Genomic DNA, 24,308 nt, shown 5'->3' with positions numbered 1-24,308 from the left:
GTAATTAACAGTATAAAAATATCTCACAAACTGGTAGACTTTCTCACAGGATTAAGAAAAACTTCAAAGTAGGGAGCTAGTGTAGACAAAGCCAGTATGTCCCAAATTACAGTAATTGACCTGCACACAGCCTCTTATCTGTAGCATGTTTATTTCTAAAGATGTCTGGATACTGGGTTTGCTGCCACTGGGCTTAACTTCTGAATCAGAAATATAAATGACTGAAGTATAGTCATGTTATTGCTTGTACTGAAATCTTAGGAGTAGTGTATATTTTGCTCTTTAAGAGTGGCCACTAATCACATAGTCTCAGTGGAGTAGCTATGTTAGTCTGTAACTTCACAAACAACAAGCAGTCCTGTCGCACTTTAAAGACTAACAAATTTATTAGGTAATGAGCTTTCTTGGGTGAGACCCATTTTTCAGATTCTTCACATTAATTACACAAGTAAATTAACTAGATGATTTGTACAGAAGCAAACATTGCAAAGCAAATGTAACAGCATAGAATTATTTTATAGCATATCCAATAATATGAGACTTAACTGGAGTCCAGTGTAATGGCACTTGTATGTGCCGTAACTTTATTTCTGAAAACTTGGCCTGTTCAAGGTTTTTCCAGGTCTCTCTTGTCAGGCAGCATCCATCAAATACAAGTTTCCAAGTTGGATAATAAACTTCCTGCCAAAAATAGCTCCAGCTTGAAGAGTCTGCAGCCACATGTTCTAAGAAATAGAATACCCCACCCTGGGGAAACAAAACAATTTAGAAATATTTCAGATATAAAGGGGTTGATATTCAGTTTGCATAACTTTTGTTTGTGCTCTTAAAATTCAGTTTCTGTTCTGCCTTTTTGCTCTCAGGATTGTATATACTTGGAATTGAGGCTTCCGTTGCATGCATTTCAGTCAGCATCAATATATTCAATCAATCTCCTCCCCCCAATCTTTTAATCCTTTACATTTTACAATGCACAGAAAAATACATATTTTTGCAATGGTGTTTAAAATCCATATCAATACATTATAAAAAGGCAAAAGATGTTTGCTTTTGTTCACAGTAAAACTAGTGTATGGTTTTCAAAGTAGCTGAGAGAGATGCTTAAATCCCAGTGAAATGAATTGGGAATGCTTAGGTTGCTTAAAATCACTTTTAAAAATCTCACTTTTAAGGTTGAAATTCCTGCACAGGAATGGAGCAATTGAGAATCGGGAACAGGGGGTTTTAACCAAGAAAGAATGCTTAGCTTGTGGGCAAATAAAGACAGGGAATGGAATTCAAGGAATGGTTTTTTTTTTTTGTTTTTGTTCTTGTTTTTTGTTTGTTTGTTTTTTTGTTGGTTTTTTAACCTCAAGAGGCACAGCAGAAAGTAGAACCTAGCTCTCCTGATTAGCAGAACTTAGGTCTTATATACATAGGACCATACTATGTAGGAAAGCTCTATTATTTCACCTATAACATCCTAAAACTTTAAACTTCACTGACCTTGTATTTTATCTATGTCTGGAGTAGATGGGAATGACCCATGTTCTGATATCTCCCATGTAAAATTAAAATACTTTTTGGGGGGGTAGGGGGGGCTGTGTTAACTGACCTGAGATTTTTTTACCATGATGAATTGAGAGCTTCCTTTTTTCCTTTAAAAAAATCCCTTGCAGGGAAAAAAATTCTTCCTTAAATTGCACGTATCCCAACTGCCACTGAAGTTAGTGGGAATTAAATGCACAAAACATAATTGGCTATGAATAATGGGACAAGTGACAAGTATGTTGCCACTGCTTTGCACCTGTTTGGTATCTAACGAAGGTATAAATCCAGGTTAATTGGACAGATAAATGAGAGTTTTGGCAGTTTTATATTACCAAAGGGGCGAAAAGCTGAAGGTCAATGAAGACTCTGGTCCAATGGCTGTAAAATAAGTAATAATATAGGAAATATCTTTTAAATACTCACAGGCCTGAGTACTCTTAAAACTTCTTTCAAGACATTGTCTATGCTTTGCACTGAGCACAGGACCAATGTGCAAACCACTGCATCCATAGAGTTGTCTGACACTTGGTTCAAGTCCTCACCTGGGGCCACCAAAAAGCGCTGAAACTGGAGGTGTTGGTTCTGGGCCATGCTCTTGGAGAGGCCACGCTGAAAGTTGATGTTTGTGTCAGTGCAGGTTATTTTACAGCCAGGAGGGTAGAATTGAAAATTGGCACCAGTGCCAGTCCCAATCTCCAGCAATGTCAGTTTTCCTGAAGAGCCTGCAAACTCCTGCATGTTGCAGAAGAGCTCTTGTTTGCGCCCTGACATCTTCTGGTTGTAACTTGCAGTTATCTTCTCTATGAAAAAGGGAAAGAATATCTTCTTACAGAATGGATCCCATATACCCAGGAGTGATAGAAGGTATATGGGTAGGGCAAGCAGCTGCACACAAACCCGCAGAAACAGGACCACTGCTTTTGCCATTCCCACTTCTCAGTGGGATCTTCCCCAAGAAGAGCTTTCTTATTTAGGTAGAACGAGTCTGTGAAGCAGCTTGGTTTGCTCTTGGGATTGTTTTCTGTTCTCTGTGCTGATCAAGATGGATCTAGCAGGCTTCTACAGCTACTTTCAAAATCCAGGATAAGGTTCCTCACTGAAACTTGAGCAAAAAAGACCAGCTGCTTCCTTAAGAACAACTGACGCAGCCTGGAAGCTCCGGTGTGGAACTTGATTGACGTAACATGCTGCAATCCATAAAAAAAATTGTTTACCAAGTTTCAGATAAGATTCTGCCCTCTTAAAGCAACCCTGTCTCATTTTCAATGTTGGGGCCAGAGACATCCTGTCCATAGAATGGTTTGGAGCAACCATCCCAGGCCAGGGTGGGCAGGGGGACTTGGGGCCAGCAGCAGAGTTTGAGCCTGCTGTTACACTCACCAGTGGTGAGAAGCAGGGTGACCCAGCCCAAGTCGCTCCACTCTCCCTGGCTTCCAGCCACTTTGCTCAGAAGGGGTGAGGGGTGAGAACTGCTCCTGGCACTCACATTTGGTGGGAAGTGGAGCCATGCAGTTGTGAGCTAAGGGGGCAGACTGTGGTGGGACTCTACGACTTCTCCCAAGCCACATGGCCCAGAACATTAGTGGAGGGTCTGGCACCAGCAGCAGGAATTAAAAGCGTGTTCCCACACCACTGTCATTGTCATAAGGGAATGGAGTGAGCTGGCTCCAGACCACTCCACTACACACTATGATGAGCGTGGGGGAGAAGGTGCCATTCTACCTCTTTCTCCAGGTCCCTTCCCTTGAGACATACAGCTGCATAGATGTTATTTTAGTAGGCTGCATTTTTTTCAAAGCACTATACTAACTAGCTCCTCTCAGTGCCTAAGTGGGAGATAAATAGGTGGAATAATGATGGAACAAGTGGTGAAGTGACTGAGCTTAAGGATTTGCAGTGAATCAGTGCAGAGTTCAATTCAAGAATCCTGGCTTCTAGTGTCTTCTGCTAATTGCTAGGTCATACTCCCTCAACATTTTCGCCTTCCAAGTAACTCCTAAGTGGAAACTAATTTTGGTATGTATACACAGACATTCATTTAAGCAGCATTTAGATCAGTTTTTCTCAAGTGTGAGCCAAAATCCTCAATATTTCTGCCTTGTTCCAGCAGCCAGAATATTTAAGCTTGCTATCGTTTAAACACACACTTTGGATTAAAACAAGTTCCTGTATATCTTATGTTTTTGTGTAACAACCATAGCCTTTCTTATTCTTCATTGACTTTAGACTGCAGCGAAATAAGATACAGCTTGGAACTGCAAAAACAAATGAGGTTTCAGGATAATTTACATTCCTATACACAGAGTGTTGTTTGGTTGTTTTTGTAGATGGCCTAATCATATGATGACTGAGGAGACACCCGAGGCTGTTTGAAAATACTATGGATTCTGTTAACGTGGGTTTTGCAGGATCATTATATAAACTGCAGGAGACAATCAAATAATGTGCAGGCTGCAAGAAGCTAACTTTTGGTGTCTGGCAGGTAGAAAATTAGATCATTGCCCCTATTTCAGCAATTTAATTGTCAAGCCTCTCAAGTACATGGAGGGATACCATGGTGTTTGCAGCTATATTTTGGCACATCCAGGGGATGGTGAGCAGTGGCAAGACTTTCCCTCTAACAATGATACCAGGGGAACCAGCATGCCCAGTGAAATCTGAATAGGGTTCCTGGGAGAAATCATTTGCTGCAGAAAAATACATTTTCAGTAAATTATATATGTAGCTGCTTGATTTAGTACCAAGTCAATTCTGTCATGCTCAGCTCTGTGAAGAAAACAAGTGTAATCAGCAAATGGTAACTAGAGGAAAGGTAGAAGGACTTTTGTTTTTGTGGTGTATATAGCTGTGAGCTAGATCTTGCAATTCCATTTTTAGTGCCCTTCCCTCTTTAGGGCCACATCTACAGTACAAAAATAACTTCAAAGTTGCTTACTTCAAAGTACAACTTTGAAGTAACAGACTTCAGTGTTGAGCATCTACACACACACTACTTCAAAGTTAAACTTCGAAATAGGGCACTACTTCATTCCCAGGAATGGTGTAAGGACTTTGAGGTTGGACTCCCTTAGGCTGCTTCTACATGTGCCACCTCCCTTCGGAGGTGGCATGGTAGTGAGGTAGTTGGAAGCAGGCTAATGAAGCACTAACGTGCATATTCAGTGGTTCATTAGCATAATGGCAGCTGCCCGAATTTTGAAGTGCAGACTTTGAATTGCAGATTGACAGTGTGGATGGGGACAGCTTCAAAATAAGCGCCCCACTTTGATATTCCCTTACTCCAATCTAGTTTTGTGGGAGTAAGGGAATGTTGAAGTGGGGCACTTATTTTGAAGCTGCCCCCATTTATTTTGTCAATCTGCAATTCGAAGTCTGCACTTTGAAATTCATGTGGCTGTCAATATGCTAATGAGGTGTTGAATATGCATGTTAGTGCCTCATTAGCCTGCTTCAAATTGCCTCATTACTATGCCACCTCTGATGGGAGGTGGCATGTGTAGAAGCAGCCTTATTTAAGGGAAAAACGTGTAGACTCTCTGCAGGCTACTTCAAAGTTAGTTTCTAGTGTAGGTGCACCCTAGCTGTAATTATTGTCTCTATTTTGAGGAAGGGCTGTGTGTTAATTGAGAATAGCTTTCAGGTAGACTTAAGTTTGAGGTTTGTTTTGCTTAGACTCTTGGTGTGCTCTAAGGGCCTGATTGAAACTGCAAGTTACAATAATCACACACTCTCAGTTTCTTATATTAACAGCAAGAACCCCAGTGACTTCCAGACAGTGAATGAGGTTTGCAGGATATGTGGGGAAAGCAGGAAGTTTCCTTATTCTTGGTGTAGTATAGACAACATTAACACCCAACAACATAAGGTACATATAGATTATGCAGACGAGCAACCCAGTCAGGGTCAGTCTTCCATAGTTCGATTTTGTGTGCCTGGTAGAGATATGTGAAAGCAAACTATCTGGCGTCAGCAGTCGACTCTGTACTCAATATTGAAAGGAGTAAGGGAGGTTGATGGGAGAATTTCTCCCATCAACCTCCTTCTGTGAAGATGGCCAGCTAAGTCAATTGCAGATTGATTCTAGATATGCAATTGCCATAGCTAGAATTGTGTGTCTACAGTTGACTTACCTGCCTAGTGTACACCAAGCCTTGGACAAGGCTCCCTGCCCCAAGAAATTTCAGTATAATACAACTTGAAATAGAAACAGAGAGTCTGAGGGTGTGAATAAGCAATCAGGATTTGAATGGTAACAGAGATAGCTGTGTTAGTCTGTATTCTATCAAAACAAAAAAGCAGTCATGTAGCACTTTAAAGTTTAAAGAAACAATTTTTCAGGTGATGAGTTTTCGTGGGACGTATCTGAAGAGGTGGATCATCACCTAATAAATTATTTGTTAGTCTTTAAAGTGCTACATGACTGCTTTTTTGTTTTGATAGGAATTGAATGAATGGTAAAAGGGTTTCAGTAAGGTACCAGCAGGCAGGCAGACACTATCCATTCCCACTCCTGTTCCACTGGGACTGGGGGAAGCAGAGCTAAGGATGGGGCAGCTGATCACAGTCACACTCATTTGTCTCCTGTGCATCCACCTATGGGGCCAAGCAAATAAAGCTTATGTCTACAGGTGCTGTTTCTCTCTCTTCTCTTAGTCCCAGGCTGTCTCCAGCAAATGGGAGGGAGGGATAGAGAGAGTGCTCCACAGACATCTGAGCCTCTTCCAGCACATCCTGACCCACCTACTTCCCACATTGCTGCTATAGGGCCACTCTGTGCCATCCTTACTCCATTGCTGGGAATGGAGTAGTGTGCTGCTTCGAAGTTTAACTTCAAAGTCGGGTGTGTGTAGATGCTCAACTTTGAAGTAAGCAACTTTGAAGTAATTTTTGTAGTGTAGACACAACCCTACTGTTTAGAAGAAGTTCTTGAAAAAATGGACTCAGACAGATGGACAGATAGAGGCACATTTCTAAAGTATCAGAGAGGTAGCCATATTAATCTGTACTCCAACAAAACAAAGCAGCAGAAATGTAGCACTTTAAAGACTAACAAAATAGTTTATTCAGTGATGAGCTTTCATGGGACAGACCACTTCTTCAGATCAATTTTATTTCCAATACAGACTGATATAAGTACAGAGGGCCAAAAAATAAAAAAAATGCAATAAAAAAACTAGCAAATCAAATAGAGTTGAAGGAAGGGGTGAGAGGTGGGGGATGTTAATTGTCCTGTCTTAAATAGTTACGAGTATCAAAGGAAGGGAAGCAGTCCTTCTAATGCGTGAGGTAGCTGATGTCTCTGTTCATACCACGTGTGTTGAATGTGAATATGTACTCAGATTAGAGCAAGAGATTTGTGAGATAGCGTACATATTCAAATTTGACTCATAAACGCATGGTATGAACAGACACATGATATGAACATGAAATGCTATCTTGGCAAGGGGAACACCTCGGCCAGGATTGTGAATGATATCCTTTACGATGCCCTTGATGTAGCTGTGCCACTCGGTGAAGTCGATCGCCCTCAGCTTCGCGGGGCCCTTCCGGTGCTTCACGTGGGCTCGGAACACAGACCCGGCACCCTTGCGCTGGCCCCTGATCACGCGGCCCATGGTGCTCAGGCTAGGAACTTCGGGAACCACCTGTGCTGCGGCCCCGCCCAATCCCCAAACCCGGCTGCAGGGGAGCGCAGGGAAGGGCTGGGTGCAGGCTCCCGGCTCCTGGGGCCGGGGTTTCCCCAATGACAGTGGATGAACCTGGCTCCCACAGCACCACTTGCAAGTTTGTTGTGAATTTGTTTAATTTCAGTTTGTTAACATTTGTATGGTCTTGTTTCTGTAGTTGCCTTTTTTTCTAGTAATTACTGAGTCAAATGCATTTGTTCCAATATTGATCTTCTGGGTTAGACTTAATGGGCCATATTCAGCTTGGTCGAACTGTAGTAGAGTTGCATTTATTTTTATCGGATCTGAATTTGGTCTTATGCTAATCTGGGGAAAAAAACAGTGTGCAGGGGCTAGCCACTACAAAAATGAGTTACCCACTCCCCCTAGTGGTAACAGAATTGAGGACATATACAGTAAACCAGGGGTTCCCAACCTTTTCCAGACGGAAACCCATTTTGACAATTCAGGAAGACTTGGAGACTGAAGGCAATTCAAAAACTGGGGCGGGGAGAGGAAGAGCAGAGCCCTAACTACCTAATTTTGTACCTGAGGCAAGAATATAAAATTGTGCCCCCTCACATTTATATTTAATAGAAAAAGGGAAATATATTAATAAAACAGTAACACAATTGTGGTGGTGGAAAGAAACTCATCCCCAAACTGCTCTCCCTGGCTTAAACCCCACAATCAGGGGCTTGGGGTGTCACACTCAGGGGCTAGAGGGTGCTAGGGGAGTCACACTGAGGGGCTGGGAGTCACTCGGGCTGAAGGGGCTAAGCAAATCACACTTGGGCTGGAGGCAACTAGGGGATTCACACTGGGGCTAGAGAAGTCACACTTGGGCTGAGGGGGCTGGGGAGTCACATTGAGGGGCTGGGAGTCACTTGGGCTGAAGGAGGCTAAGCAATCACACTTGGGCTGGAGGCAGCTAGGGGAGTCACACTGGTGCTAGGGAATAGTAACAGAGAGGGAGCTGTGCTAGTCTGTACACTATCAAAACAAAAAGCAGTCAAGTAGCACTTTAAAGACTAGCAAAATAGTTTGTTAGGTGAGCTTTCGTGGGACAGACCCACTTCTTCAGACCATAGCCAGACCAGAACAGACTCAATATTTAAGGCACAGAGAACCAAAAACAGTAATCAAGGAGGACAAATCAGAAAAAAATGATCAAGGTGAGCAAATCAGAGAGTGGAGGGGTGGTGGGGAAGGTCAAGAATTAAATTAAGCCAAGTATGCAGACGAGCCCCTATAGTGACTCAGAAAGTTCCCACCCTGTTTCAAACCACGTGTTAATGTGCCAAATTTGAATATAAAAGCCAGCTCTGCTGTTTCTCTTTGAAGAGCAGTGCAAAAGTTTTTTTTCAGTAACACGCATACCTTTAGGTCATTGACAGAATGCCCCACTCCATTAAAATGTTGACTAACTGGTTTGTGGATCTGGAGTGTTTTGATGTCTGCTTTGTGCCCATTAACCCTTTGTCCAAGGGAGTTAGAAGTCTGTCCAATATACAAAGCATCTGGGCATTGTTGGCACATGATGTCATATATGATGTTAGTAGAGGAGCATGAGAAAGTGCCCGTGATTCTGAGAGTAACCTGGTTGCGTCCAATGATGGTATTTCCAGAGAAGATATGTGGACAAAGCTGGCAGCGGGCTTTGGTGCAAGGAAAGGTTCCAGGACTGGTATTCCTGGGGTATAGACTGTGGCTGTTTGTGAGGATCCTCATAAGGTTGGGAAGTTGTCTGTAGGAGAGAACAGGCCTGTCACCTAGGGCCTTCTGGAGTGTGGCATTCTGATTAAGGATAGGTTGTAGGTCTTTAATAATTTGTTGCAGTGGCTTGAGTTGGGGGCTGTAGGTGATGACCAGTGTTGTTCTGTTCTTGGCTTTTTTGGGCCGATCTTGGAGTAGCTGATCTCTGGGTATTCGTCTGGCCCTGTCAATTTGTTTTTTTAGTTCTCCTGGTGGGCAATTCAGGTTTATGAACATTTGGTAAAGATCTTGCAGTTTTTGGTCTCTGTCAGTTGGATCAGAGCAAATGCGATTGTGTCTAAGAGCTTGACTGTAAACAATGGATCTAGTTATGTGTGCAGGATGGAAGCTAGAAGGGTGTAGGTAAGTATAGCAATCAGTAGGTTTTCGGTACAGTGTGGTAATGATCAAGCCATCCTTGATTAGTACTGTAGTGTCCAGGAAATGTATCTCTTGCATGTTGTAATCGAGGCATAAGTTGGTGGTGGGATGTAGATTGTTAAAGTCTCTGTGGAATTGTTCTAGAGTCTCTATACCATGGGTCCAAATCGTAAAGATGTCATCAGTGTATCTTAAGTGGAGGAGGGGTAATAGGGGATGAGAGCTGACGAATCGTTGTTCCAGGTCAGCCATAAATATATTAGCATATTGTGGGGCCATGTGGGTGCCCATAGCAGTTCCTCTAATCTGGAGGTATAAATTGTCCCCAAATCAGAAATAATTGTGTGTGAAAACGAAGTTACAGAGGTCAGACACCAGATTGGCTGTGGTGGCATCAGGGATGGTATTCCTGATTTGCTTGTAATCTGTCTTTATGTGGAATATTAGTGTACAGAGCCTCTACATACATTGTGGCAAGGATGGCATTGTCAGGAACTTTTCCGATGTTTTGTCATTTCTTCAGGAAGTCGGTGGTATCTCGGATATAGCTGTGAGTGTTGGTGGCATAGGGTTTGAGGAGGGAGTCCATGTAACTGGATAGTCCGGTAGTAAGGGTGCCAATACTCGAAATGATAGGGCGCCAGGGTTTCCAGGTTTGTGGATTTTGGGAAGTAAATAAAATAATCCAGGCTGTGGCTCAGATGGTGTGTCTGAGTGAATGAGGTCCCGAGTAGCAGCAGGGAGTTCCTTAAGTAGTTGATCTAATTTCCTTTGGAATTCCAAAGTGGGATCAGCAGAGAGAGGTCTGTAAAATGTGGTGTTGGAGAGTTGTTGGGCTACCTCCTGTTCATAGTCTGACTTATTCAGGATGACAACAGCACCCCCGTTTGTCAGCTGGTTTGATTATGATGTCTGGGTTATTTTTGAGACTGTGGGAAGTCACACTCTGGGGCTGGGGGGCTAAGGGAGTCACACTCAAGGTCTGGAGAGGGCTAGGGGAGTCACACTCAGAGGCCTGGAGTCACTCAGGCTGAAGGAGGCTAAAGGTGTCTCACTTGGGCTAGGGGAGTCACATTCAGGGTTGCAGGAGGCTAGGGGAACTCACACTTGGGCTAGGAGTCACTCAGGGCTGCAGTGGGCTAGGGGAGTCACACTTATCAGCTGGAGAGTGTAGAGGGGGGTAGGAGTCATTCAGGGGCTGAAGGGGGCTAAGGGTGTCTCACTCGGGCTAGGAGTCACTCACAGGCTGGAGAAAGTTAAGGGAGGCACAGGGACCCCAACGGATGAAAGCCAGTTGGGGCACAGTGCCCCGGCTGGCAGTGCCAGCTTTGGAATCCCTGCTGGGGTCTGCAGGGACCCCATCTCCTGCAGATGCTGGAAGCCAGGGAGCTGATCGGCTCTGCCCTCCCTCCCAACCTCGGCCTCAGGCCCCCACCTTACCTGACCTGGATACTACTCCCCAGGTATGTACTTCACTGTCCTGCAGCTGAAACAGTTCTCAATGTAATTGATTGGCTTAACGGTCTGAGGGCTGTTAATCCAATTAAGAAGCTGAGAACCACTTCAGGAGTGTGACTGGCTTCTTAATAGCCACCTGTGGAGCTGCCCAGCCCAGCCAGCAACCCTTCTGAAATGTAATTGTGACCTATATTTGGGTCCGGACTCATAGGTTGGGAAACCCTGCAGTAAACCTTTGAGTTATGTGGGGGTTGCATTCTTGCAATCCCATCATAACTCAAATTTTCATGCAAGTCAGCTGGGGAGAGGGAACCAGGCTGCTGCCTGGTTCCTGGCTCCCCTGGGCTTGCAGGAGCTGGGAAACAGACCAGCCCACTAGGGCTGGTCAGTTTCATGGCTCCCAGAGTGGCAGGGAGCTGGGAACCATGAAAGCCCCTTTTCCCTGAATTCTCCCAGCTGTGTGCTGGGGGAAGGCAGGGAGAAGCAAGCTGAAAACCTGCGGGCAGCTAGGCAAGCTAAAAGCCTTCCCCCTGCTTTCCTCTTGCCATGCAAGCGGGAAGGGGCCCCAGAGCAGATTCAAGTTGTGCTTGAATACTTAAAGCCGTGTCTTTGAGGGTGTATTGTATTCAAAATACAGACTTATAGATTACTTCAACTTAATTAAGGAGCCTACATTTCTGTAGTTCTACCCCCTGGTTCTGTAGCAATTACAAAAGACAAACAAAACAAAATAAATTGTATCAAAAGTACTTTTGGTGCAGTCTTCAGTGCATGTGTCAGGTGCGTAGGTTTTCCCTTCTGTTCTCTTACAGTAGTGTTGCCACCAGAGATGGCAATGGGGTAGTTCGTGCCCGGTGCGCAAAGCTAATTCATCACACCGAGAGTAGAAGAAGAATCTTTATTTGGCATGCCAAGTAAGGCGCAGGGAGATCTCTGCTCAAAGCCTGCGCACCCAGCGTCTGAGTGATAGCACATATATACAGCTGTTCAGTGACAGTCACTCCCCACACAGGTAATACACTCCGCCTTCCCATTACACAATCTCCTCGTACTATGCAGGCATGGGGGTCTCTGGGGGTCCTCTGGTGGTCGTTTTAGATAGGAGATCCAGGCCCCGAAATTCAAAGGTTACCCTCGGTTACATCTTGTTTGTTTCATAGCAATGAAGCGAAGCCGGAGGCCGTTTGTTTCATAGCAATGAAGCGGAGCTGGATGTGGGTTGTACGTTCCGTATTCTTGTTCTGCTCACTTAACTCCTTTTCTCCGGTTACGGTAGATATGAGCTCCCTGCCACCTGGGAACCTCCAAGCCATTCTGTTGGTATTAGCAAGTGGTAATTTGCCCTGGTATAATGGGAATGCTTTGTTGTGCAGATTGCTCTTTGAAATCTGATTGTAAACTGATGAACCTGGATTCCCTCAGAACTTTAGCATTTCAGGTCTAAGCAACATGTTGCCCAAAAAGCCACAGAAACGGGACTGAGAACCACAAAGCTGGTCTTAAGCACTGAGGCTCTGTATATGACAAACAGGGAATGACCAGCACATAGATTGCGATCCACAAAAGCTCACAGGATAACTACTGAGAAATGGTAGCCAGAGCATTAAAAACTGGATTGTGGGGTGCCTGTCTGATACATGGACAAACATGACACCATAGTGAGGATATACTATGGATGCCCCATAAGTTTTCCCAGTTACAGTAAACTCTCATATCCAGCAGCCCTGGGACCGAGAGTTTGCTGGATACTCATATATTCTGGATAATAACGAGTTATACGTAGCAATGCATAACACTAAAGAAAAACAAGATTAGATATTAAGAAACAAATATATGTATGCAGAATACTTTATTTACCAGTAAGTATAGTATTGAAAACTGTAAACTTATATTTGCTGTATTTACTTTCACTATACTGTACTTACGGAAAATGTTACTAAAAATTACTTGTGGTTAAAATGCTGGTTATTTGAGCATTCTGGATAATAGAATGCTTTATATGAAAGAATTTACTGTACTCTCATACAACGAGGCAATTTACAAGGCTGCTATCCAGAGGTAAATAGCCCAGGAATTGGACAGAACCGTGATGCTGAAGTGCTCTTGTTTCTCAGTGCAAGGAGTTATTTATTTCACAGCATATCCAATGATATGGGGACGAGCAGGGTTCCAGGACAGGGGGGCATTTATGTGCTGCAACTTCAGTTCTGAGAACCCTGCTTTCTCCAGGTATTTCCAGGTCTCTCTGGTCAGGCAGCACCCATCTCCCAAATATCTCCAGGTTGGGTTGTAAATTTGTTGCCAAAAGTAGCCCCAGCTGGAACGATCTGCAGCCACATGCTCCAAAAAATACAAAGCACCACCCTGGGGAAAAAAGCAATCAAAATCTTCAGGACCAAATAGGGCTCAAACAAAATCTCCCCTTTTACTTTGGAGACAACTGTTTGATGAACTGGGAGGATCAGACAGCTAGCAAAGGAGAAGCAAGCCTACAGAAAGCACAGCAAGCACCTGCCAGACATCCATTACATATGCAACAGATGTAGCAAGGACTGTCACTCTCGTGTGGGTCTTCACAGTCACAGCCGATGCTGCAAATGAGGATGCCAAACGGAACTACGAAGGGCGCAATCCATAGTCCACGTAGACTGAAGGATGCTAGTACTACTACTACTGCTACAAATTCTGGCAATGTGCAGCTCAGGCTCTCTAACTATAATGTCTTCAGGCTACGAATTATCAGTTATTCATGGAGGCCAGTCAGTCATTCCATGAAAATACTATTTCGGGAAGCTACATGATTACAGAAAGGTTTGAGTTCTGAGTGGAAGAGGAAGGGTATGGGAATACTCATCCCCATATAAGACATTTTGTGACTGGGAGCACTGTTATCTCTAATTTTGTCAATCCATGGGCTGAATAAATTTTATATGCACCAAGGTGTGCGGATGTGCGCCACTAATAGAAACAAATGCTGCTCGCTGTGGATGGCTGTCAGTGCTCTGCTAATCATCTGGGTGGCACCTAACTTTGTCCTGGATGGCTAGTGCTCAGCTTATAGGAAACATTGACTGAAAGTCAGGACTCATGGATTCTGTTCTCAACTCTGCCATTACTGCCTTATGTGCCCTTGAGCAAAACACTTAATCTCCCGTATTTCAGTTTTTCCATCTATAAAATGGGGATGATCTGAATAACCATACCTGCCAAGTGGTCAGAGTTAATTAACTGGTATTTATATAGCATGGCGAGAGAGGTGCCACTAGACAAGAATGAAACATTCACTTCAGTTGTAGTCTTAAGAGCTGCACAACTGCTTCACTGAATCCACAGCTGGATAGCAGATCTGGTGCATCATATTTCAGTGAATAAACACACAGGATCAATAGCAGAGCTTGTGGTGAGAGCAAACTGATTTCAAAACATTGAAGGCTGTTTTTAGTGTGGGTTGATGTAGGAGTTATGGATTCTGATTTGAATATGCCCCCCCTTAGTGGGGAAATGCCTGTATATGTCTTTTTCCCCCTACCTTGTAGTTTAGCTTCAAAGTGAAAACAAAATGTTTTGGATTGCCTAAAGGAATGTTCTTTATGGCAACATGTGAGGCTAAGGCCTTATCTGCATGGAAAATCTCTATCAGTTACACAGGTTAACCCCTCATCTCCATCTCTCCTCTCCTGTGGGCACTTACGAGTAGCCTTTTTCAGTTGAGTTTAAACCAGTTCACAAGTGATATAATATAAACTATCAGTTAAATTTGTGGAGCCCTTAAAATGTTTTTAATGGACGCGAGTGACCCTTTGGAAATTTGGACATTGTCTGTAGTCACTCAGTGGTCTGTGGATCACAGGTAGAAAACCACAGTTAGGACAAAAAAGTACTCATACCAGAATCAGAAGCTGGGTCAACAGGTGAGCTCCCTTTTGAAAGAGCAAAAATTGATGTTCGGTGATCAAAATAGCGGCCATTGAAAGGGAGCGACTGCATGCCAATAGCGGATGGACAGGTCAATTTGCCCTTTCGAAGGGCTGCTGCGGTCTTTGGAAAGGGAGCGTCCACACGGCCCCAAGCCCTCCTTTGAAAGAAGGGAGGCAGGAAATGCTGCGGACAGGGTCCCATGGCCAACAGCCACAGCCAGCCGCTCCCTTAAAGGGCCTCTCCCTCCACCTGGCTCAAGCTGAATGCTGCCCAGCTGTCCCCAGCCCGGCAGAGCCCACTCGTGCTCCAGGATGGAGGCACAGCAGCAGCAGCTCCTTCATGAGGACATCCTCATCCTGGAGACCCTGCTGTCAGTGCTCTGCACCTGATCTACTCAAGTGGCTGGGCAGTGCCCCCTGGGGCCGTGGGGCCCCCAGCCCAGGGCACTGCCACGTTCCCCCCCGCCCCGGGTGCTCCAGCGCATCTGGACCCACCCCAGCAGTGCTGTCTGTGGGAGCGCCTGATGCTGGGGGAGTGGGACAATGAAAGATGGCTGCAGAACTTCCGCATGTTGAGGCAGACCTTCCAGGAGATCTGCCACTGGCTTGCCCCCGCACTCCAGTAACAGGACACCTGCATGCAGCCCACTCTCACCCTGGAGAAATGGGTAGCAATCGCCATCTGGAAAGTGGCCACCCCGGACTCCTATCGCTCCGTGGGACAACAGTTCAGGATGGGCAAGGCCACCGTCGGGGCTGTACTTACGGAGGGTAAGGCAGGCTGAGGTCATGCGCATCCCATGGATGTGGGGGGCAGGGGTGAGGGGGGCATGGGGGAGGGGGCAGGCTAGGAAGGGGCAGGCCAGGGTTGGAGGCAGGGGGGAATGGTCTGCCAAACCCATACTAGACCATATGTCCCCCTCCCCCCTAGGCAGGTCATCAGAGCCATCAAAGCGATGCTGCTACACAGGGTCATCCACCTGGGGGATCCGGATACCACCATTGTGGGCTCCTAGGACCTGGGCTTCCTGAGCTGCTTCGGCACCTTGGCTGGCATGCCCATTCCCATCTGCCCTGCCTCACAGCACCAACCAGTATGTCAACAGCAAGGGCTACAATTCAGTGGTGCTCCAGGCCCTGGTGAATGCAAGGGGCTAGTTCACGGACATCTATGTGGGCTGGGCCAGCTGCACCCATGATGCCTGGGTCTTCTGAAACTCTGGGCTCTGTCCCCTTCTCCTTACAGCTGCACCATCCGTGGGCTGGGAGAGCTTTGGACCGTCACCAGGCTGTTCTTCATGGTGGCAGATGCAATGTACCCCCTCTAGTTGTGGCTCATGCAGCTGTACAGGGGACATCTCAACCTCACCCAGGAGGCATTCAACCAGTGCCTCAACCATGCCCACAATGTCATGGAGCGGGCCTTTGGGCACCTTAAGGAGGGGGTGAAGATGCCTCCACACGTGGTTGGAGGTCGGGTTCCTCAGTATGCCCCAGGTGGTGGGCGCTTGTTGCATCCTTCACAACGTTGTGGAGGCAAAGGGGGATGCCTGTGTCCAGTGGGGGGCAATGCGGCCAGAGCCGGCTACAAGCAGCTGGGCACCACCCCCATCTGCCAGGCCCACCAGGATGGCCTCCGTATTAGGGAGGCCTCAGGCAGGTCTTTGCTGATGGCTGCCTGTGACCCACCCCCACCCTCCGATGCACATCTGTCAGCGTCATCCCCACCACCACCACCCATGCCACTGCCCCTGCCACCGCCCCCACCAGCACTGCACCTGTACATCTGCCACCCACAATCCCTCCCTGAGAGCACAGCATGAGGTGGTGTATGGAAAATAAACATTTATCAAGAACAGGAACTGTGGAACTATGTACAGGTGGGGGGACATGGTGGGCAGGGTGGGGGGGTCACTTAACCTGGAGAGGGGCACCTAACTTAGAGGGAGGCAGGGGGCTCATTCTGGAGCCAGGGTGGTGGGCCGTGAGCCCTGTCAGCCCCTGGATCCCCTGTCTCTCCTGGTGTGGGGTCCCCAGCAGGGAGAACAAGCAGGTAAGGCTGGGGGTGGGCCTCAATGAGCGTGGTGGGAGCAGGTTCAGCAGGGACTGCGGGAGCAGGCTTAGTGAGGGGGAGCTGCCAGGGGAGCCAGGAGGCAGGTGACACTGGCCGCAGGCGACATTGGCCACATGCTCCTGGAGTGTCTGACCAGTGTCATCCAGGGTGTGCAGCAGTCCCTCCCATGCTGCCCTCTGCCACTCCAGCTAGGCCTCTGCGAGCTGCAGGTGCCGCTCAGCCACCTCGGCCTGGCGGCGGCTGGACTGGGTCCTTGCCCAGCAGTGGGCCCTCCGCCTACGCTCCCAACAGCACACGGCGTGGGGTGGTGCCTGACCGCTTCCGACATCTGCTGGGGGGTTCTCAGGGACCAGTGATGGTGCAAGGCTCTCCCAGTCCATGGATGGTGCAGTTGTGTGGAGATGGGGACAGTGTGTCAGTAATGTGCAATGGCTGAAGGGGGTCTGGCAACCGCCCCCCCCCAGGCACCCCCTGCCACATGCTGGGCATTCCATCCGATGGCACTGCAGCTGGGGGCCTCTCACACAGGTGGGCCTTCCCAGCCTGCGGTCTGTGGTCCCCGGGTGCTGTCCAGCACTGAATGGGCACCACCCTCCATGCATCTCGCAACGCTGTCCACTGGGGGCAGGTGCTGGGCATCGCTGGTGGACCGCCACAGGGTGCTGCATACCACAGCAGGCTGACACATGTGCAGCCCGGGACCACTGGTCCTTTGTGTGGCCGGTTGGCTGGTGCGTCGCCCTCACCCTATGGAGTGGGTGCGTGCTCCATCATGTACGTACCAGAGGTTCCCTCGGCAACGTCCAGGGATGCCCAGCTCCTGGTCGCCCGGCTGGACGAGCGGGAAGGGATAACGATGGTGAGGACCTGCTGCTCACTTGACCACTCGATAGTGCCCTTGCCCTCCTGGGTCCCAGTGCGGGCTGCTTGTCCACCTCTGACTGCAGCTCATCTGCTGACGTGTCCAGGAGCGACGGGGGTGGGGAGCTGTCTGGGGGCCTCAGAATGCCCCAGATCTCCTGGAAGTATGGGCAGGTGGCTGAGGCTGCCCCAGAGCAGCCAGCCTGGTCCTAGGCCCGGGCATAGCCCTGCCGCAACTCCTTCACCTTGGAGCATACTTGTTCTGTGGCATGCTCTGGGTGGCACTTTGTGAGGAGGCCCTGGGCCAGGCAGGTGAATGCTGCAGCATTATGCCGTTTCACTCCCATCTCATGGATGATCTCCTCTTCTTTCCAGAGGCCCAGGAAGTCCTGCAGCTCCTGCTCCATCCGGGGGGGGGGCGCTTTTTTTTCCCTCCCCGTCCCAGAACCCTGGGAGCCCTGTGAGGGTTCGGGGGTTGGAGGGCATGGAGCTCGTGCACGTGCTGATTACTGGCCATGGTCTTGGCGCTGAAAGCATGGGGCTGGAGCACGTGTGGGAGGTACTCCTAGCATGCTCTCAGCTTCCTGCCACGGGATTCCTACATGCATGCTGCTTTAAGGCAGCTGGACACAGAGCTCATAGAGTTCTGTTGCTACTGGCTGGAGCAGCCCCACACTTCAGCTGACCAGTGCGATGGCAGCCCCTTTTTTGAAAGAGCAGGTTGAGGAGTGTCTACACGTGTGCTCTTTAAATTTAGTTTGTGGAAAGGGGACAATCTTCTTGATACGGGCTCAGGGTTTGGATTGTGATGTCTGCACCCTGTTCTTTCGCTTTTATTTCGAAAGACCATGTTGCGTGTGTAGACACTCCTCCCATTCTTTCAAAAGAGGGCCACACATTTCGATGTTTCATGCACATATAGAGACAGATGGAGTGTTTTATTGGTAACTATATCTGCTCAAGTATCAGAGGAACAGCTGTGTTAGTCTATTTGCAAAAACAATGAGGAGTCCTGTGGCATATTAAAGAGTAACAGATTTATTTGAGCATAATCTTATGGCAGAAAGGGATCTAGGGGTTATAGTGGTCCACAAGTTAAATATGAGTCAACAGTGTGATGCTGTTGCAAAAAAAGCAAACATGATTCTAGAATGCATTAACAGGTGTGTTGTGAATGAAACACGAGAAGTCATTCTTCCACTCTACTCTGTGCTGGTTAGGCCTCAGTTGGAGTATTGCATCCAGTTGTGGGCTCTGCACTTCAAGAAAGATGTGGAGAAATTGGATAGGGTTCAGAAAAGAGTAACAAGAATGATTAAAGGTCTAGAGAACATGACTTATGAAGAAAGGCTGAAAGAACTGGGCTTGTTTAGTTTGGAAAAAAGAAGATTAAGGGGGGACATGATAGAGGTTTTCAGATATCTAAAAGGGTGTCATAAGGAGGAGGGAGAAAACTTGTTCTTCTTGGCCTCTGAGGGTAGAACAAGAGGCAATGGATTTAAGCTGCAGCAAGGGAGGTTTAGGTTGGACATTAGGAAAAAGTTCCTAACTGTTAGGGTGGTCAAACAGTGGAATAAATTGCCTAGGGAGGTTGTGGAATCTCCATTGCTGGAGATATTTAAGAACAAGTTAGATAAGTGTCTATCAGGGATGGTTTAGACAGTACTCGGTCCTGCCATGAGGGCAGGGGGCTGGACATGATGACCTCTCGAGGTTCCTTCCAGTCCTAGCATTTTATGACTATGAGTCTAAGGTGTCATAGAACTCCTCATTTTCTTTGACATCTGTTTTTGAAGGTTTGTGGTGTTTTTGTTGAAGGATAGCCACTTTAAATCTGTTACTGAGTGTCCAAGGATCCCGCTCTTGAAATCACACATCCTCATCAACTATTGGGAGTGGCCCACATCCTTCCTAACTGAATTGGCCTTGTTAGCACTGGTCCCCCACTTGATAAGGTAACTCCTGTCTTTCAGTGTTCTAGTGTATTTGTCTGCCTCTGTAATTTCTACTCCATGAATCTGACAAAGTGGATTTTCCCTGCAAAAGCTTATGCCCAAATGAATCTGTTAGTCTTTAAGGTACCACAGGACTCCTCTTTATACCTACTTAAATTCACATCTTAAGTTACAATGAGCAAACTTGCCTGTGTAACTGAGGTCCAAGGGTGAGAGACTATAAGCAATGAGGTTACCAATGAGGTGGCATTAAATTTTTTGGGATATTACATAGATATTACAGGATATAGGATCGTACGTGATTTTGCAGTCCATGGGATGTCTACAAATATGCTAACACTGCAACGTCCAGAGCATCTGGCAGTCATGTGTTGACAGGGAATATCGCCAGCAAAGAGAGAGAGAGAGTTTGAGGAGAAAAAAGCTGGCAGTGAAAGAGAGAGTGCAAAGTAATTCAAACTAATCTTCTCTTGTTCAGCCAGGGTTTCCACCCCTCCAAATACACAGCCACACACTCTCCATTCATTGCTCCACTCTCAATAGATGTGTCCATTCCAGTGTCACCATGAAGCCCCTATGGCTTATTCAAGAGTCCCTGAACTCACACCCTTATGATTTCTGTTTGAAATGAGGGTGTTCCTTCAGAATTCTCCTTGGGTGCCAAACTTTTGTGAACAAAGGTTCTAAGAACAGGACTGCTGGAAATTCTGGGCTATTGGGTGCACAGTGAACACTGCATTAGGAACTGTGGGGAAGGGCACCAGAACAGCCTTCCAATTTCCCTCTCACAATTGGGTTTCCAGTAGCAAGTCTGCAAGCTGTTGTAGCTGACACAGACTGTACTGTGATTCTGCCTGCTCTGCTCTGCTCTGCATGGTGACAGAATTCAACTGCCAGAACAATAAAGGCAAGGGCTTATATTTAATTCTCTCTCACCTTAATTAGGAAAAATAGGAAAGGCTCAGTCAGATAAAATTCCAGTCTTGGTTTCTGTGCAGTTGGGTGGATTAGAATGGGATAATGAGAAAGTTACTCTCAGTTTGGGTGGATTAGTTTAAATCAGTACAATTTTAAAACACTGATTTAAATAATGATTTATGTCATCAAAATCAATGATTTAAATCAAGTTATGAACAAAGCTAAGACTGTGCTTAGAGTGCTCTTAACTTTGTAGTAAGCCGCATTGAACTCACTGGCACTTCTGATTTTTGAGAAAACAAGTTGGCTGTGCCTACACTACATTCTCCTTTCAGAGAAGGAATACAAATGAAGCACTGATTTACAAATCTCATGCTTCATTTGCATAATCTTGCATGATTGCATTTCTGGAAGAGACGTTCCCGAAAACAAAAGCAGCAGTGTACATGGGGTGCCTTCGGGGAAGAAACCCCCTTTCAGGAAAAAGGGTTCTTTTGAAAACTTCTCTTTTTTTTTTGATGGATACCTGTCTACACTGCTGTTTTTGTTTTCGGAAATGTCTGTTTTGGAAACGTGATCATAAATCAGTGCTTCGTTTGCATTTTTTATCTCATTTGCATCCCTCCTCCAAAAGGGGAATGTAGTATAGGTGTGGCCGTATAGAATAGGATTCCCTTGTAAAAGCTGAATTATGCTTAAGTAAAATAGGGAATAGACTTACAACACCACCATCATGGTCTGTGACCATGAAGTTCTAAAATAAAGGGTATGTATTATGTAATATAAGAAAATGACATTCAGTGGCAACTTTAGATTTCTCTTACTGCAACTTCCTGTATTATATACTTGGGTGATAGATTCTAAAGCTAGTTAACTAATTAAACAAGTTATAAGGATTAGCTAAGCTAAACTTTTTTTTGTAGCGACAACCAACGTGGCAAACAGCTAGGAAATTTACTTGTCACATGATGCTTATACTAAAAGGCATAGTGTCTTGAAGAATAATGCATAATTTTCTACCCACGAGCAGTTTTCTTTATGATATTTTATTCTTGCAACTAAGCCCTGCATCATCTTCTTCCACAGTTTACATTTGGCACATTTTCTTTTTTACCCAGAGAATGAATTTCTTCAAAGTGTTCCCTGATAGGCATCACAGGTTTTCTCTGGCAAAAGTATGGGGAAATACAGGAAGCTCAGTGTGTGCTGAATAGTATCTTCCCCCTTTTCTTTCTAGTCCACTCCACTGTTCTTTTCTATGCTGCCTTCTTCTTTTCCTATTGTCTCTCTCTGTCTTTAAGATGCGTTAACTCTGGCCAAAGTCCACCACCATCATATAAGCACAGAACAAAAACAAACCTATCTAGCTTGTGTCTTCCTTTGCATATATCACTCTTTAGTCTGCAGAGAAACAGAAATGGAAAGCCCAGTACTTTCAAGGATCAAGGGCTAGCAGTGAGGCTGGACAGGCTACAACTATTAATTCATTTTTATGAGACTGTAAGCATATTTGTAGCATGTTTGTGATGATATTTAATTTTAGCTGTTATTTTTAAGGGGAAATTTAGTATAATTTTTTTTTAAAAAATCAAATCTGATTTAAGTAAAGAAATTTTATTTTTTTATTTTTATTTTTAAATCTTGGATTTTTATCCACCCTGCTTGCCGTTATGCTTCCACATTTGGACAATGGCAGTTTTATGGGCACACTTTTTAGCTATGTGTTTGGAGATCCATGGACTAGAAAGATGGCCCATTTATGCCTGATTCTGTATTGGGATGTAGGGAGGCAGGGAAAGAGAGGGAATCAAGGGTAGCCTTTTCAGAAGCACCTAAATGACTTGTGTCTCATTTTCATATGTTTCTTAGATGCTTAAACACCTGAGACTCATTGACTCTTGAGGACATTTTAAGATCCTAGGTGCCTCAATCAGTTTTGGAAAAGGAACTTAGGCTCTGAAGTTATTTAGATGCTTCTGAATATTCAACACCAAATCCATTAAGGGATAGTGAGGTAGTTTGGGCTTCATATACTTTAAGGCTCTTTGTCAATAATTTATAGCATGCTTGCATGTGGATGTTTTAATGAAGCAAAACCATCTAATGCTTTTGTAGCTTAAAAGAATTTTAAGGAAACACCTGTTTGTATGTAAATATTCCCTTGCTATTGTGGTGTGCACAGCAATCTTTGCAGCAATGTGTTTGTGTATCTCAGTTAAAATTTGAATTGTCTGCTAACATGAGTGGAGGAGCTCAACCTATTTTCATTATCAGCATCATTGTGATTTTAAAGAGATGAACTACTTGCTGGTCAGGACTGTCCCCATTCTTTGCTTCTTAAAGGAACAAAGGAGAGAGTGGCTTTTATTTGAATGTTAGCCACCTACAGACAAGACATCCCTGTGACAGACGTTTTATAAGGGTGTGTAATAAACACTGAAATGGTGAAAGTGACACATAATCAGGCCACCTCCATTTCCTCTGCTCTTTTTCTTTTACTCCTTTCTGTTCAAAAAACTGCTGGCTTCCAGACAAAAACATATAAATAAATGTACTACGTAATGAAAGATTGGATAGCGACTAGCCTATTGTGTGGGCATTTGCAGTCTCTGCTCATAGGAGAACACGGGAACTTCTCCCTCTGTGCATTCCCAAAGGGGGAGACGTGCAGTAGGCCACATGCTAGGCCACTCGGAGTAATGCATCTCTGGGTCAGGTGACTCCACACATGCCCCCATTAGATTAAGTATCAGAGGGGTAGCCATGTTAGTCTGGATCTGCAACACCAACAAGGGGTCCTGTGGCACCTTATAGACTAACTGGTGCCACAGGACCCCTTGTTTCATTAGATTAAGGGGTATGCGTGCATGCCACAGCTTGGCCCATAAACAAAATAGTACCCCCCTATAAAACCCATACTCACCAGCCTCAGTACTCGCAGCACTTCTCGCAGGACCTGCTCTATGCTGTGCACTGAGCACAGCACCAAAGTACAAACCACCACATCCATGGAGTCATCAGCCACCGAGTGTAGATTCTCAGCAGAGGCCACTATGAATCCTTCAAACTGGAGATGTGAGCTTTCAGTAATGCTCTTAAGGAGGAACTTCTCAAAGTTGGGGTTGGGATCAGTGCACATCACCTGGCATCCAGTTGGGTAGAACTGGAAGTTGGCACCTGAGCCTGTGCCTATCTCCAGCAGCCTGAGCTTCCCTGAAGGGCCTGCAAACTCCCGCAGGCTGCTGAACAGGTCCTGTTTCTGATGAAAGAGCTTGTGGTTATACCTAGTGGAGACCTTGGACATGACATATGGGAAGATCTTCTTACAGAGGGGGTCCCATAGGCCTAGATAGGAGAGCAGGTGCACAGGCAGGGTGAGGAGCTGGATGCATCGTTGGAGGAGTGGGATCAATACCATCAGGGCAGAGGAGAGAATGCAAAAATCCTCAATTCCAGCTGTAAACAGAAGGCTAAACCCACTCCTGTGTTCCAACTTTGCTTCCCAAATGTTCTCTGTCTCCTGGCCAACTGGCTGAGGCTGAGCTGGTTGTGACCGGTTTCTCCAGCTGGCTGCCTTCCTTATTCTGTCTTAAAGAGACAGAGCATGTTGAGTCATAACTCTACAAGCACAATTAAAGTGAAAGAGGGGAGAGAAATGTTTCCTTATGTAATACTAGGCTCAATCCTTTACATATGTGACTAAATTTAAACATAGGAGTAGTGTTGTTGAAGCTAATGGTACTACTTTTGAGTTCAGAGATAAGCACAGAGTTAAATGATTTATTGGAGTGGG

The 24,308-nt window shown here is 45.8% G+C and overlaps 2 protein-coding genes across 2 annotated transcripts; both read right to left on the bottom strand.

Moving 5' to 3' along the window:
• Positions 1 to 364: 364 nt before the first annotated feature.
• LOC142003122 (thiol S-methyltransferase TMT1A-like) lies at positions 365 to 2,682 on the bottom strand. Its single transcript, XM_074979813.1, has 2 exons — positions 1,954 to 2,682; positions 365 to 747 (listed from the first exon to the last, which is right to left on the bottom strand). Exons 1-2 carry the CDS (start codon positions 2,455 to 2,457, stop codon positions 511 to 513), a joined length of 741 nt encoding a protein of 246 aa, XP_074835914.1. The 5' UTR covers positions 2,458 to 2,682; the 3' UTR covers positions 365 to 510.
• An 8,992-nt stretch (positions 2,683 to 11,674) lies between these two features.
• Positions 11,675 to 24,023, bottom strand: LOC142003350 (thiol S-methyltransferase TMT1A-like). The gene is made up of 2 exons (XM_074980235.1): positions 23,439 to 24,023; positions 11,675 to 13,154 (listed from the first exon to the last, which is right to left on the bottom strand). The coding sequence occupies exons 1-2, from the start codon at positions 23,931 to 23,933 to the stop codon at positions 12,918 to 12,920; spliced, it is 732 nt and encodes a 243-aa protein (XP_074836336.1). The 5' UTR covers positions 23,934 to 24,023; the 3' UTR covers positions 11,675 to 12,917.
• Positions 24,024 to 24,308: the final 285 nt, after the last annotated feature.

This window comes from Carettochelys insculpta, chromosome 29, assembly GCF_033958435.1.
Source record: "Carettochelys insculpta isolate YL-2023 chromosome 29, ASM3395843v1, whole genome shotgun sequence".
NCBI lineage: Eukaryota > Metazoa > Chordata > Testudines > Carettochelyidae > Carettochelys > Carettochelys insculpta.
This window is presented reverse-complemented; position numbering and strand designations above follow the sequence as displayed.

Coding starts and splice junctions, on each gene's coding strand:
- LOC142003350 (XM_074980235.1), bottom strand. CDS start 23,933: ATGGTATTGATCCCACTCCTCCAACGATGCATCCAGCTCCTCACCCTG. Junction 13,155..23,438: donor TGCTGCGAGTACTGAGGCTG/GTGAGTATGGGT, acceptor TTTTTTCCCCAG/GGTGGTGCTTTGTATTTTTT.
- LOC142003122 (XM_074979813.1), bottom strand. CDS start 2,457: ATGGCAAAAGCAGTGGTCCTGTTTCTGCGGGTTTGTGTGCAGCTGCTT. Junction 748..1,953: donor TTTTAAGAGTACTCAGGCCT/GTGAGTATTTAA, acceptor TTGTTTCCCCAG/GGTGGGGTATTCTATTTCTT.